Here is a 15,542-nt window from a genome sequence, read left to right as displayed (position 1 = left end):
GAGACGTCACCTACAGGACTAAGGTAACCAGACTAAGACCAGAGGGACAGCCAATGGGGGCAGGGCACTGCTGCCTGGCTGTATCTTCCCCCTCCTAAGTTTCCACGTCAACAATATAGTTGTAACTTTAGTTATCCCACAGTCGAAACTTCCATTTCTACAAAGTAACTACAAAGTTTATGAATGTATGAAGTACCTGGCAGAAAGGTACTTGCTGCTGAGTTAAGGTGCAGAATTTCCATATACTTATCCACTTACGCAGCTCTCCTCTGGTTTGAGAACCACATGCTTTTCGCCGTAATCTTCGCGTAAATCGGCTCAGGTACTCATGTTATCTGCATGCCTCGATTTGCTGTTTTTCTTTTCTCCCTGGAGATGGTTCCCAGACCCGTTCATATCTGACCGCAGCGTCTGTGCTGACCGAGGGCGTAGATTCTGGTACGGACGGTAGGAACATGACCCTATCAATACTGCGGGAGTACTGTGTATGTTTAGGGGGCGGGGGTTCGCGGCTGATATGGTCCCTATTAATGTTGAAACCAAACCTTCGCCCTTGCCTGCAGCTCAGTGTCATTTCCATACACAGATGGATAGTTGGACATAAGATAACAATTGATTGATTAACAAAAGACCCCGCGCCATATTATAGACATTTTACGACCGCATTATAACGGACATACGAATCCTCCGAATGTCTCAGAATGACTCAGAATTAAAGAAAAAAACATTGCAGCAGTTATGCAAGAGTCTACATGCCAGATCCCATCCACTTTTTTTCCCTTTTGAAATGAAGCTTAAACTGGTATAAACGGGAATAAGTTGAATAAAAAATATCCGTCTAGTAATACATAAAGAGAATAAACAGAGATCGAAATGGGAGGCAATTTCTTCAAGGATTGTCTTGCAGTCAGGTGACACTCACGACGAAAAATGTCCTTCGCAAACATCGAAAAAGGTGAGGGTATTTATGCAGTGTCCGCTTGTTGCATGGGGGGGGGGGGGGGGGGGGGTCGGGGGGGGGTGGAGAAACAGGGAACCGAAAAACAACCACCCACAGACGGCACGGTAGTGCAATATCCCCCGACACTTAAACTGTCAATCAGGATTAATGGCCTTTAAAAACTCCCATCAGATCCAAGTCTACCAGACACTGAGGGGATCACCGAGTTGCGACCCGTGGTGGATCGGTAACGTCTTCAGGAAAAAAAAAGTAACACAGAGTCCGAATCTTAAAACAGCGGCAATAACGCGTATCTTTCTCTCCAATTTTAACTTTAAAAAAGGAAACGTCGGCTGCTGAATCACATTCGCCGACTGTTATTTTAAGGGAGGTTAAGGAGGAGGGGGGTGTCCGAAAAGGGGAATGAGCGCCGTCCGGTTCCCTAAATTATGAGGAGCACGCAAAACGCGACTTGACATGGGGCACTTTGTAAGGCACTAACTCGGACGCTGCCGACCTGCTGCAGAGCCGCAAACTCACTTTCCCAGTATTCCTAAAAAATAACTCAAAAAGGCAAAAATTCAATTTTTTAGTGATTAAGTGCATACTGCAGCGATATATATTAAAGAAGAATCGCCTTTGAAGACTTATGTCCCAAACCAAAGTAGAGGGTATAGAGTAATGCAAAAAGCTGTCTGAACTTTTCTGGGATATTATCAGTTTTGAGGAATTAATTATAGGCTATATAATTTTTTAAAAATGACGGTGAAGCCGCTGTGCGCTCTAGTGCTGCTCTGCCTCCAGATCGCTTACTGCTTTATTAAGGCGGGCGTCTGCTTTCTGCTGCCCAGCAAGCGCAAAGACCTGAGCGGCGAGGTGGTGCTCATCACCGGCGGGGGCAGGGGCATCGGTCGCCACCTGGCCAAGGAGTTCGCCAAGCAAGGGGTCAAAAAGGTAAGCGAAGACGCCTAGCTCACACGGGGCAGGAGTTTGTTTTAATTATTATTGACATTACGTGATACTGACTGTTACGAAAGTTGCCATGAGTAAAGGAGGGAGTGGAAACCCCCATTTAACATATGCGTAATTTTATTGCGCTAAGTTTGTTTTTGCTAACTAGACTACATCTAAAAGGTCTAAGCGGTGCTTTATAACCAGTAGAGGTAGCCGATCGCAGGTATTACAGATTATTGACTGCTGTTACCGGGGTTGCTTATAAGGGTGGTAGGTAACACGTGTATCAAACGCCCCTGCAGTCCGATCCTTGGAGATCATAGCGATGCCAGTGGATCTGTCCCAAAAGGAAGCTATATGTGCGGTGCGTCTCTGCCCAGCTTGCGACAATTACCGCAATTACTCCTAACCAAATGGTAGTATAAGGACAGAACACGCATACCGTTCATCTCAAATCTGTAGGTATATTAGATATACACCGGGTCCTAGTTCGCCGCGAATGTATCAGCTGTAAAATTAAATGCCCGACAACCGCAGTGTTTACAGACGGTAACGAAGCCAGTAACAGGAGCAGCGATCGCACCCATAGATCGGGAATTACATAATTTTTTTGAACCGGAGAATTTCCGACCTGGGTGTCGAAGCTGGTTGTTTTCAAAACTCAGATGATAGCTAACGTTTGGGCTCACAAGATGGACGGCTTTCAATAAAACGATCGTGTATTTTACATTTAGGGTATTATATAATACGAATCAGTTCAAATAATCATCTGGGGCGAATTAGACAGATCCGCTTCTGGGAAGGAGAATGCAACACTTATGCGAGACTTATGTGCGTTTTAAGGATAAGAAACGGGAGGATTGCGGTTATATCTAAAAAAAAAAAGCACAGATTCAAGATAAAACTTGCGTGTGTATGACTGGGTGAGATTCTCATTACAGACACCCCTCTTAAAGACTTTCTTTGGGTTCCACTGTGCAGCATATCATGTAATATTCAGCAGGTCCGTAAACGCTCAGAGCGGCTTCCTTTGTCGGTCCTGCTGCTTTTTATAACGCCCAATTGTCTCTTCGCAAATATCAGCGTTTGGGGTTGCGACCTTCAGGAAGAGTGGGCCAGCGAGCTTCTCCTGTTTCTGGTTCAGGTTGCACAACACCCTGGGTCAACCGGCGGGCAGGTCTTGGGGAAGAAAAGGACCCCTTTTCATCCCCAGATCGGTCGACCTCCGACGCAATAGAAGCAGACTTTTCTTACGCTCTGCCCCAGCGCTTGATGAAAAGGCGCCCCTGCCTCCGTGATAAAAGCGGCTGTAAACCAGACGTAGCCAAGCGTCACACCGAAATTAGTGCATGCATAGTTTTATGCATATCCAAATGTGCATATAAATTATAGGCCTACATAATACACACGTGCGTGTGTTTACATATGTTCTGCACTGTTAAAACGACCCGGATATCACGTGATTTTTATCTTTGCGTTTGAGAGTTCCCTGCCTGGACACATTCTGGCTCTCAGCTTGGTATTAAATGGATGAATGCACGGGGGAAAATAATAGCAAGTAGCATAACTGCAGTAGACTAAGGAAAGTGGTTGCTAGTGTGTCAAAACTCGTCAAAGGGAAACTGTTTGAGGAAATGAAAGGAATCATGTTGCAATGTTTTTTTTATTAAGCTTTGGAACTGGTGACATGTTAAACTGACAGAGGTTGAAGCTGAAACACCACAGTTAAACAGACTTTCACTTTAAATGTATAACAGTGGCATCACATAAATGTGACACGTAACTGACAATCTGTCCCAGTCCTGTTCCTGTCCCATTGTCACACGTTACGGTCACTGTGGCATGGCAAAACAGACGAGTATAATTTTTAGGTCTGCACCCGTGGGCTGATTTCAGTCTTGATAGCTGAACCATTCACACTTCAGCTAAGGCTAACGAGGAGGTGAAGACGGACCTTTTGATGCCGAGAGGCTGTGGGGGTCTGCCTTGTTAGCCTCCCCCCTCCCCAGAAGGGGTGCCAGTAGGATAGGTGTCATATTGGCTAAAAATGGGGTTGAGATTTGGATTGGGGCTGGATACCGACTGAACCAGGGTAAATCTTCAGTATGAATATTTTAACATTTAAACAATGGCTGTAGGGAAACTGGCTCCGGTAAATAGGTGTTCTATTGTCACTGAGGTATGTAAAGCTGATTACTTACTTATTTTTTATTTTTCATGCAGTTTGAGTGCTTTTGCTTTACAGGTAGCTGGTGGTGCATGGAGTTACAGGGATGAGATCAAGCAGGGAGTGTGGGGGGGCTCGGGGGTGAACAACTTTGCCGCGTGTCCTACAGCATCAGACTGGGATTCAGTTAACCCCGCCCCTTAACTGTGGCTCCTCCCACTGATAGTGCTTATACACTTATGGTATCTTGGGGGTGTGGCAAAGGGGTGGGCTTAGTTTTTGGGTGGTGATGGTGGGGGGGGGGGGTCCAAAGGATCTCTCGCCAAAGCCGGGTTCAGCGGCAGGTCAGCCAGCCCGCCAGCGGTGATGTCATCGCTGCTGCTTCGGAAGTCCGTGGACATGCAGTGGAGGGGGGGGGGGGGGGGCAGGCGGAGGGAGGACCTTCCATTTGCCAGGCTCATTGTCATAGGGTGTGGGGGGGGGGGGGGGGGGGGAGGTAACACACTGGAAGTCTGCTTCTGCTGCCACGTCCTTTATGAACCGAAGCCCAGGTAATGACAGACCCCAGAGTGATGCTACCTGCTAAAGGTACAAACAGGTCCTGTTTAAATAGACAAATGAAACGCACACGGTGCCATTTAGGGATCACCTGAGAGCCTGATTCACAAAAATCAGGTGACTGTGTGAACCCAGCCTATTTTGTTAATGAGACGCCGGTATCGATATTGACTTTTGCTTAATGAGAGCGGTCACTCCCAGGCTGAAAGCATCCAGCTGATGGTGTCTTGATGAGGAAATGAGTGAGTATGTAAATGGATGGTTTTGTGTTTGGGGGGTGGGTGCTGGGGGGGGCACGCGAATCCCAGCTGGGTGTTGACCTCAAGCTGACCCCATTGTCTCCATGCTAATAGAAGCGGCAGCAGGCGCCTGACTCATGAACTTTCCATGGCCCTCTTTCCCCCCCCCATCCCGTCAGAGACCGCTTGTGTCCCCCCCACCCCAAACAGGAACAAAGGTCTGGGGTGGTGGTGGTGGAGCCAAAGCGCGTGCGCTGCCTGGAGCTCGCCGACCCAAGTTCCGTCCAGTAATGTTCTTCATGTTCCTCCTCTGATCTTTATTAGTGGCCAATTGTGTTTATAAGAAAAGTCACGCACCCATTTATACAGCTGGGAGGTGTGTACTGGAGAAGGTCACTTTGAGTACATCTCCCTAGGGTTCAACAGCGAAACCCACTGGAACTGGAGGCTTCCTTTTATGGAACTTCTGGTAGAAATGAGGTTTTGTCCCAGTTTTTACAAATATGCTTTATGAAAAAAAACCACCTTAATGGAAATGAATCGCCTAATGCGTCTTATTTTTTCATTCCTCCAGCTTATGGACTGTGGATGTTAAGCAAACTTGCAGCTTAACCACCAGGCTGTTGATTATTTTGCAGTGTTGCCGTTAGCTACAAAAAAGTGAAACATATAGACATCTGGGTTAACTCTGCTTTTGATACGACTGCTTTGAAACAACTCTGTGTGTGTGGAAGGGGTGGGGTGAGGGGGGTTATCAATCTATAGGGAAAACAGTCTGTTTACACATAGAACCATCCATCCATCCACAAAGTGTTAATAGGATCTGCCATGGCAGGATAAACTGGGGGGGGGGGGGAGAGACCGTGTGTGTGTGTTGTGTATATGTGTTGGGGGGTGTTTGGTGTCAGCGTGCCATGGGGGTGCTCAGCAGGGAGGTGGGAGAGCTTCCATTGGAGCAGGACTGAAGCAGCGATTCACAAATAAAATCTTCCTTGAAGGAGATGTGAAACTTCACAATGCTTTCACATTATTTGCCATGACTTATTCAAGAGTGAATAATTTCTTAAAATTTTTATCAACAGACAATTAAGTACCTTTAGAAGTTAAATTGATGAATAGGCATCCGTGTGTCAGTTTTACCGCAGCCCTGCGCTGAGTATGCAGTTGGAGGATGGAGGAGTCAATGACTCTGTTACCATTGTAATTTGAATAGCTTTAATTGCAAACTTATGGTTGTCCATTGAGTGTCATGGTCTGTGTGGGAGGCACTATTGTCATCACACGTAACTTTGTGTTGTTCACATTAAAATGTAATTAATTGCAAAGAAATAATGCAACAAATATTGCAACATATTATAGAAACTTATTTGGCATGCAGTTATCTAGTCAGCATGACATATAAACTTTAATCTGAATTTCTAAGTGCAGAGGGTGATTAGAGAGCAGCATTGCGGAACGAGCAGCACATTTCTCCTGCTGTAATCATGCAAATCCTGAACAAACAGTTAGAGCTGCCCGTTAACTAAGATAAGGGTATTTAATTATAAAGCTGTGTGCACAAGTTTAACAGCCAGGAACCTGTAACAGGAGGCCGCTATCACGGCGTATGCTAGCATGGCAGATCTGTGGCTTCTCTGGGCAGAATCTGGGGAGTTAAGCGTCGGCATGGAAACGAATGACGGCTGTAAAACATGGAGGCAAGCAGGTGCTTCTGGGAGACACCAATGCACAGGGCAGACCCACCTGTGATACGTGTACGGCTGTATGTTACAAACTGCCCCCACCCCCGGTCCCCATGATGACAGACTTCTCTAATCTCCCAGCGAATGCATGACAGCTACAGGCCTTCATTACCTCTCCCTGACCAGTCATCCAGTCTTACCTCCCCCTCTTGCCCCATAGGGGGTCATGCCCTTTTCACCTCACTACCCCATGACCCCCCCCCCCCCCCCCCCCCCAGCCCAAATCCATTCAGCTAAGCCCCCTTTAATCCCAGAATTGTTTGTTGCCCCACGTGACCAGATTTCTGTGCAAGGTGATAATCTACACTGGCAAACAACTGCCCCAACCCACCTGCCCTACCACTGGCCCCTCGACTAACCCCAGCATATTAGTTATGCAGTGTTTGAATCATTTACATATGTGGTACTGAGATACAGGGAATGTGACATCCATTTAGCAGCAGTGCCACATATCCATGGAAGGGCTTAAATTTAGCATTTGTTGTCACTTCTCACATAACTGTAAAGTCACCCTCAAGTGCTCCGAACCACTGCAAACGCAGATAATAATATTAGGAGGTTAAACGTGTAGAATGTTCTCCCTGTCCTTGTGTGCATCTCCTCTGTATCTCCTCTTAGCTTCTTTCCTTGGTTAGATGCGTAAATTGACTTGCCATGCCTAAATTTCCTGCTTGCTATACTGACCATGGTCTCTGATCCCCCGCCAGGTGATCCTGTGGGGACGTACTGAGAAGTGCCTGAAGGAGACCTGCGAGGAGGTCACCTTGGGGGGTTCGGAGTGTCACTACTTTGTGTGCGATGTGGCCAACAGGGATGAGGTGTACAGACAGGCCATGGTGGTGCGGGAAAAGGTGAGGCTTCTCCAATCTTCTACTTCTCAAACTCACTATCACTATCACTATATAAGCCTACCAGCCCATTGCACTGGTTTACCTAGCACGTTAATTGTTTGTGTTGTTTATGACTTACTGAAGTAAAGGACTTACTGAAGTAAAGTATTGTCCTCATTACAATCAGGCATGACTGACTGTTTGAGAATAAATCTCAAATATTATATTTGTTATACTGTTTCGACATTGTGGATGGTGCAGTAGTTTGCTGGGTATGCACTGTTACTGCGCCTGGATTCCAGTTCCAAATTAAGGTCATTTCCAGATCGTAACTCTGGGGAATGAACAGACATAATCATATTTGTATGGAGGTCACAGTGTCCATGCTGAAGTTAATCTGAGTATTATGGCAAAAAATCATAGCCAATTTAACATGAGAGAACTTCTGTGGAAATAAATTATGACATCTCTTAACTGACTTAACTCCTACGTCTTCGATGTACCTTAATAAGATTGGAAAAAGAAACATATTATCACCACTAGCAACAAAATATTATTTTAAAGGACTGAAACAAACTGCTTAATCTCTTTGGAAAAATTGTATCAAGTGTTTTACTGAATTTTCCAGGTGGGGGACATTACTATCCTGGTGAATAACGCTGCAGTGGTTCATGGGAAAAGTTTAATTGACAGTGACGACGACGCCCTGTTGAAGTCTCAGCACATCAACACGCTGGGACAGTTCTGGGTACGTTTCTCTTCAGTCACAGATCTGCTGGTTTCGCTCTCTGGGCACGAGGTGGACGTGTTTCCACACGAGGTCTTTGCCGACACATAAATCTGTTTATGATTACATAACTATTCCGTTGGCTCACCCCCACTAATTAATCACATGACATTTCTCCCATGAGTGAGATGCATGTTTGGGCCAAGACAGAAGTTGTCAGCGCAGAACAGTATTCCAGATTTTAAAAATGGATGGAACCAGCTCATACTCTCAAACAAACCGTTTTATTGTAACCGGCCCACTTCTCGGCAGAGAGCGAGCTAACGTGTTGAGTCGACACGCCTCGCATATGGAAGGAAGTGGTTTCCTTCGTTAACCGCCGTGACCAGATGGTCCTTGAAGCCGTTGTAGTTTTCTCAGCTTTATTTAGTGGGAATACGAGGAGATGATGGGGGTTGGGGGGGGGGGGAGGGTGGGCGATGCCAGACTATGACTTTAACGCGTAGGCATGTGGAAAATCTTGAGAGGTGGTTGTAGTTTTTATATGTGTGGGACCCAGCCTTACAGCATTTCACACTAGATCAAACGTCCACCTTTGAGTTGCACGCTTAGAGGAGGCATTTTTCGAAGAAATGAAAGCCTTTGATGGACCGGGGTTTCCCTGTACCGAAGGCATGGTCCCCATCTCTGGGCAGAAGGGCATTATGGGTACAGGAGCTCTTATCTCCATGACCTCTTCATCCTCAGACTACGAAGGCCTTCTTGCCCCGGATGCTGGAGCTCCGTAGAGGCCATGTGGTCTGTATAAACTCCATCCTGTCCCTCTCCTCTATTCCTGGGGCCATTGACTACTGCACCTCCAAGGCCTCATCATTGGCCTTCATGGAGAGCCTTACGTTGGGCCTGCTTGACTGTCCAGGCGTGGCCTGCACCACTGTTCTACCCTTCCATACCAACACGGAGATGTTCCAAGGCATGAGAGTGCGGTAAGATTCTGTAAATCTTTTTCTGCTTTGCAGTGTGACGCAGAAGCAAACCACAGCCAAAAAGTCAAATGTAGATCTGTGGTTATAAACTCAGTCCTTAGCCAAGCCTAGTGCATCACTTGCATTCCAGAGCCAGGTGATCAAGAGCCTTACAAATAGTTCACATGTAAAATGAGGTTGATGGTGAGACAAAACAAAAATGTACATTGGGGCATGGGTTAAGCATTGGATTGGGAACCCCTAAATGAATGGAAGGAATTGGGTTTGCATTCAGAGTAGATGTTATTTGTGAGGACACAGGCCTAAGTTTACAGATGAGGCATCTCAGAAAAGCTATTGGTGAGCTGTGATTCACACCTGTTTTTATGGCATCTAGAGACACAGTACAGGACACCGAGGATAAAATGTGTCACAACTTGAGTCTGGACCCAAGAAATTGTTAGATTTCATTTGTTAATCTGTGGTACACTTAGCTTTATGAATCACCCAAGGAGGTGACCTCTGACCTATGATGCTCTTGTCTTAATCCAGCTTTCCCCAGTTGTTCCCTCCTCTGAAGCCAGAGATGGTGGCACAGAGGACAGTGGATGCCATGAGGACCAACACTGCCTTTGTCTACCTGCCCTGGACCATGCGCATGCTCGTCCTTCTGAAAAGGTAATCAAGTGGAGCGGACCCTATTAAGGACCAAGTCTAAAATGCAAAACTCAGAATGCTCTAGATTAATTTGTTCTCCCCATTTGCCCCTTTTCAACAGCTTCATGCCACAACATGCACTTGAGGAAATTTACAAGTTCTCAGGTACCTATTCCTGCATGAACACCTTCAAAGGACGGACATAACATGGAAAGGTCCAGAAACACGGGGGCTGTGAAGACAGGGACACTGGAGAAAAGCCTGGGGTCCCATAAGAATCCTTATGACTTTGAGATGGACAGGGAGGGCCAGTGGACGCAGTGGGGGTCTTCATCCGAGGTGTCCTGGTCGCCAGTTGCTTACACTGTCACTGTTAAGCAAATTTGGGTGACCGACCTCATAGATGTCCGCGTCTTGATCGCTTCTTTCCGCCAGCTTGACCTTGATGGCTTGTGAGCATGTGCAGATCCTGTAAAATAAAGGGGCAAGTGTTCAGCAGAAGAGGCCAGCTGTGGGAGGCGGATCGGAAAATGGATTTAGTCCACAGAAGTTAGGCCTGTTCAGAGCACAAAAGACTAGTTCAGAATTTCAAATGCATTTGCTTCCTTAAATCTTTGAAATATATTATTTTAAAATATCATTTTAGCTTCACCTCAATCCCGAACTGCTGAGGTAATTGTAGTTTTTAGAAGCCCCCCCCATCCCCCCCCCCCCCACTTGCATTCCTGGGATGACTGCAGAGAGGAACGGACAGTCGGGACCCTGCCAAACGCAACAGACTCTCTTCCAGCGGCCTCTCTTCCAGACTGTGGGGTCACAAAGCACGAGCTGGTTGGCTGGGGTGCCTGAGAGATGCTGGAAGCTGTTGGGGGGGGGGGGATGTCTAACGGCTCCACTGGCGCCAGTCTAGGGGTAACTTCAATGCGGCAGGAAACAGTGGGGGTTTACCCAGTTCACTTTGCCCGCCCCCTCCGACACGTCACGTCCCCACCCTGATGTCAATTCTTCTGCCGACGGAGTCTCCGGCCACCATTTGCGTGTAGTTTAGAGTTCCGTTATGTCTGCAGCCAGTTCTCTTGTCACCTTTTCCGGTGTTCTCTAAGCGTTCCTGAAACCTAAAAAAAAGACACTCAGCACCTTGATTTCATAGACAAAGCATTGATTGTCTCTCCCCCACTCATCAAACTGGCCAAACAGGACGCAACGTGGCTGAGGAACCAATTTTGGCTGGACGTATGTGGGTCAAACACAGCCAGGAGGGGGGAAATGACAGTGATGTGAACATTGCAGAAAATGGATTTTTTAAAAGCAGGGATGTTTGTTATGGTATTGAGGGAAACATTAAGATTTCTTCTGTGACAAAGCTGTTCTGTAATCTGATTTGACTCAATAAAATTTGTTTACTGAGGTGCATTGTATGTATGTATGTCACTTAGGGTATGGTAATGAAAGCATTCTTAAGAGGCACTTGAAAACATGACTTGGCATCCCATCCAGAGAGCACCCGGCCTTCAGACCTGCGTTTTCTGGGTCACCATGACCCCAGTTCAGTCAGTTAACACTGAAAATTGATTTTTGCTTGTTGGACTCAAGCAGGAAACACAACAGCGGTATGATGGTAAAGGAAATAAGTGAGAGATGGTATCACGTGTATGACACCTAGACTTTGATAGGATTGGGAGAATTTTAACATTAAGAGATTTGTATTTAAGTATGAAACATGAGTGAAGAATATGAAATAGATTTCATCGACTCTCTTTTTTCTTGCTGTGTAAAACATCTATTCGGTAGATCAATCACGACTGTAACTCGGCCTGGAAATAAGGCAAAGACCGGGAAGGATGCCTGTTTAACATTAGCTGCTTTAAAGGCTGTTAGCATTCTTTTGGGGCCAGGTCTGCACCTCAGCGCCCTAACACCAAAAGGTGACCTTATTAAGCTGGAGATGTGTTATCTTCAAAGGCAGGAAGCGAGGGAGAACGCGGGGAGCCTACTGCCAAAGAAGTCATAAAAACGGCAAAGGAGGGGATGGGGGCAATGGACAGGAAAGTCAGCATTTGTTTGCCGGAAAATGCGGCAGGCCCTGTCCTCCGGCAAACCAGCGGAGGTAAATCACAGCTTTGTGCTTCCCCTTTAAGCCCTCAAATCTAAAAAACCCCAAAAGTGTCCAACACATTCCCCGTAGGCCTGTGATTTTTTTCAAAGCGAATGTTTTGGCGTAGATATTCTAGTTCTTTGCAACACCCTGAACACATTTTTTCTTTTCTTTTTTGGGATGTAAATAAACAGCAGAGAACAGCTTTGCTAATCGCGTGTGATTCATACATTTCGAAAAGGACCATGATGATTCTCCAGGGAGATCTTCATGTACACGGACAACAGGGATGTTGGTTTTGAATGATCTGGAGACTCGCTGGATGCACCCACAGAGCACGGACGTGCCCGTCTCATGAAGCTCGATCAAAGAAGCCTTGGGATTGCGTTCCACATATGAGCAGGTGCAGAAGCTCCTCGAGACAAACGTGGACAACTGGCACATAGATGTAGGGCTAGGACATGTTGGCAAGGAGCTCTGGAACGTCAGCAAATTGTAAATCCTGGTGTCCACCAATGTTCACCCTTTGAGCGAGGACAGCAATGTGACCCAGCAGGTGACCCCTCTGTGGGACTGGGGGAATCAAGGGAAGATGTCGAAACTTTAAACTTTGGATGTACTTATCCTTTTTAACTTCAGTGGGGGGAGGTACTTGGAAAAGTCACCTCCTTCTGAGGTTCTAGCTTAATCCGAGAGAGCTCCATTGCGAAACGGAAAATGTGTCATGGACCCGAGCACAGAGGCCTCCTCGAGGGTGGGGGGGAGGGGGCTGTCTTGGGCCTCGGGAGTTGGTGGGGACCCAAGTGCATGTGCACTGGAAAGAGACGGCACAAGCCTTGCAAAGAAAGGGAGGGACGGGTGCAGGGAGGCTGGGGCTGTGCGAGTTCAGGGCAGGGTTAGCCAAATAAGTGGATAAACTGGGGGGCTGAGGGGCGGAGGGGGGTTAGATAGACAGCTCACCGTGCCATGAACCCTGCTCCCCCCCCCCATCCCAGGAGACAGACTGCTGCACAGGCCAGAGGCACAGGTGGAAAGCAGGACCCTTGGGGGGGGGGATGTTGCAAGCTGTATTATCCCCATGGTAACTCACTGCTTGTCACATCGTTACATCAACCACAGAGATAACCCCATCCAGTCTGAGCAGGCAGCCCAAAGCCCCATGGGAAACGTAGGCAATTTGTGTGTCAGTAAAATGTAAGAAGCACTGACAGCCCCATTGCTTTTTTTTCCACAACCAAATCATAAACTACAAGAAGAACGAGGTCGTTAAGACTCAAGGGAAGGAGCCAGCCCTGCTTGTGCTCAACACCTCATTGTATGCTTATGCTATTCAGCCTGTCTCTGTTACAGATTGATAGTATTTCTTGGTGGGGGATGGAGAATTATCTGGCTTGACATCAAACAAGATTCACTCCGATGTCTGCTAAAGCCATAAATGGCTTAGCCTCATTTTCTAATGAATTTTCAAAAATTTCCATGCCAAGGGAAGGTGCTGTGGGCAGAAGGATAGGCATGTCTCTCTGTCTAGCCCTGCCCCAAATTTTTAAAGCTTTTACATCTCTGACCCGCAGGGAGACCATGCAGTGCCTATCATCTCCATTTCCAGGTGACTGTGGGCTACTGGAGCTTCACGACCTTCTTCGTGCTGGGCCTTCTTGGGGTGTCCAGTGAAGGACCTGTTGGACCACAGTATTCTGGGGTAGATCCAGAAGATTGGGGATTAATCTCCATCCCCCTGCTATCTTCAGTGAGGAAGGTGAGGATCCTGGACAAGGCCAACCAGGAAGACAGGGATTTAAGCTGCATATCAAACCTCGCAGGGTAAACAAAGGAAAAAATAGAAACCCACTGGGATTCTTCATCGGCAAGGATGTCCCCTCAGCTTCTGGAAGGACTACAAAAGAGCCATTGTAAGCCCAGATAATGTAGTCACCTCACACCCCTCAGCACTGCTCTAGACACCTTCATGACACCCAAGCAGGCCTGGAACATGGGCCCCGATCCCACAGCTGATTCATGCCTATTTCTCATTGATTCAGGAAGCACTAACATCCAACAGAAAAACTGCTCTGCAGCATTGAAACAGTGTCATGGGCAGAAGGTGAAGGTATAGACCAGGCTTAGTACACAATCTTTACAATGGGTGTGGTTATTTAATAAATTACATGAGATATTCAACACTTTATTATCTAACTTTGTGTTAATGATTTTGCCAACTGTAGGTTTATGTAAGTGTTCTATGCCTGTTTAAGGTAGGCTAGGCTATGATGTTTGTCAGGTTAGGTGTACTGTATTAAAATGAATTTTCACATAACGTTATTTTCACATTACGATATATTTATCGGAACATAACCCCATCGTAACTCTCGGAGTATCTGTGGTGGATCTAAGTCAATTACTGGATGCTTCTGAAAGGAGTCTGTTCTGGATGCATTGTTTTGAATCTTGTGTCTGAACTTTCATAGCATTAAAAAAAACACAACTAGCTCCCATATCACTTGGGGGGGCTTTAAGGGGGCAGCTACGCCAAACTGTGATTCATCAAGTACTTTTCCACTGATTGTCCTTGTTAAAGTCTGCTCCCAAATATCTACACTTCTATCTCAGTACGGTCTTTTGAGGGGACTCTCGCAAATGTTAGGGCAGTGTTTCCCAGCCCAGTCCTCAGGGAGCCTGGACAGTCCACGTTTTTGCTTCCTCTCAGCTCCTAGCGCACGTGGACCAGGTATTTGATGTTCCTGATTGGCTGGGAGCTGGGAGGAAGCAAAAACGTGGACTGTTTTGGTCCCTGAGGACCGGGTTGGGAAACACTGTGTTAGTGACTCTGTACAGGAAAAGCTCTGTCACGACAAGATCCAGGTTCTGACACGCCCCCTGTGGACGAGGAAGTTCTGAGTGAAGATCAGGCTGCAGGAAGCCAGAAGGAAGCACTCGACATGATTGACACGATGCACTGCGGTTAAAAGAATGTGCGTATATATAACTCCAATGCAAATGATAAGGTTGAGCCAATTATATTAAAAGAACAGGTTGTGCTGTGTGTCTCCGCGTACGGTAACCACAGTGACATATTTCCCGTCTGGTGTCGCTTGTTTTTTTGATCAACGTTTGTGTCTGGAACGACATATCAGCAGGGCAGATCGGGACAGGCACGACAACGGTGCGGATCACAAGGGAGAAGGCCGCGGTGACTGGTGTAACAGGAACTCCGAAAGCGCCCGTTCGCCATCTGCATCGGCAGCGGCTAACAGTGTTCCACACTGCCTTGATACTTCTGAAAGAGTTATAGTACTTTTGGGTGGAAATTTTCAGGGTTTTTCTTCAAACTGAAGAGAAATTGAAGGCTGAAAATTGGTTTATCGGCCATTCAGAACCATTTCTTGGTCACTGTGACCAATGAGCTCTAAAACCACTAAAGCCAACTTAAAAATCATATTAAATCATGTTTTCTATAACCCGGTCAATATTGATCTTTTGCAGCCTTTTACGTGCTAAAATACTCCACATACTGTCATGATTCGGTTGAACTAGTGCAACGCAAGCGAGTCTAATTTCATGAAAAGGCTCCCCTTCAGAACTGGGGGGGGGGGGGGGGGGGGGGTCTGGGCCAGAGGGGGTGTGAAGGGCAGAGTTAGAAGTCAGGAAATGTGGGGGCGATGAGCTGACCT

The 15,542-nt window shown here is 46.8% G+C and overlaps 1 protein-coding gene across 1 annotated transcript; it reads left to right on the top strand.

The window, feature by feature from the left end:
- Positions 1-1,104: 1,104 nt before the first annotated feature.
- dhrs3b (dehydrogenase/reductase (SDR family) member 3b) lies at positions 1,105-11,186 on the top strand. Its single transcript, XM_049023738.1, has 6 exons — positions 1,105-1,894; positions 7,308-7,451; positions 8,059-8,178; positions 8,905-9,143; positions 9,675-9,800; positions 9,901-11,186. The coding sequence occupies exons 1-6, from the start codon at positions 1,700-1,702 to the stop codon at positions 9,983-9,985; spliced, it is 909 nt and encodes a 302-aa protein (XP_048879695.1). The 5' UTR covers positions 1,105-1,699; the 3' UTR covers positions 9,986-11,186.
- The last annotated feature ends 4,356 nt before the right edge of the window (positions 11,187-15,542 follow it).

The sequence above is a fragment of the Brienomyrus brachyistius genome, chromosome 8, assembly GCF_023856365.1.
Source record: "Brienomyrus brachyistius isolate T26 chromosome 8, BBRACH_0.4, whole genome shotgun sequence".
Taxonomy (NCBI): domain Eukaryota; kingdom Metazoa; phylum Chordata; class Actinopteri; order Osteoglossiformes; family Mormyridae; genus Brienomyrus; species Brienomyrus brachyistius.
Note: the sequence above shows the minus strand (reverse complement) of the source record. Positions and strands in the feature narration are given on the sequence as shown.

Excerpts from the sequence above, each read along its gene's own strand:
- dhrs3b (XM_049023738.1), top strand. The coding sequence starts at position 1,700 with ATGACGGTGAAGCCGCTGTGCGCTCTAGTGCTGCTCTGCCTCCAGATC. Across the intron at positions 1,895-7,307 it reads CCAAGCAAGGGGTCAAAAAG|GTGATCCTGTGGGGACGTAC; the intron begins GTAAGCGAAGAC and ends ATCCCCCGCCAG. Across the intron at positions 8,179-8,904 it reads ACACGCTGGGACAGTTCTGG|ACTACGAAGGCCTTCTTGCC; the intron begins GTACGTTTCTCT and ends CTTCATCCTCAG.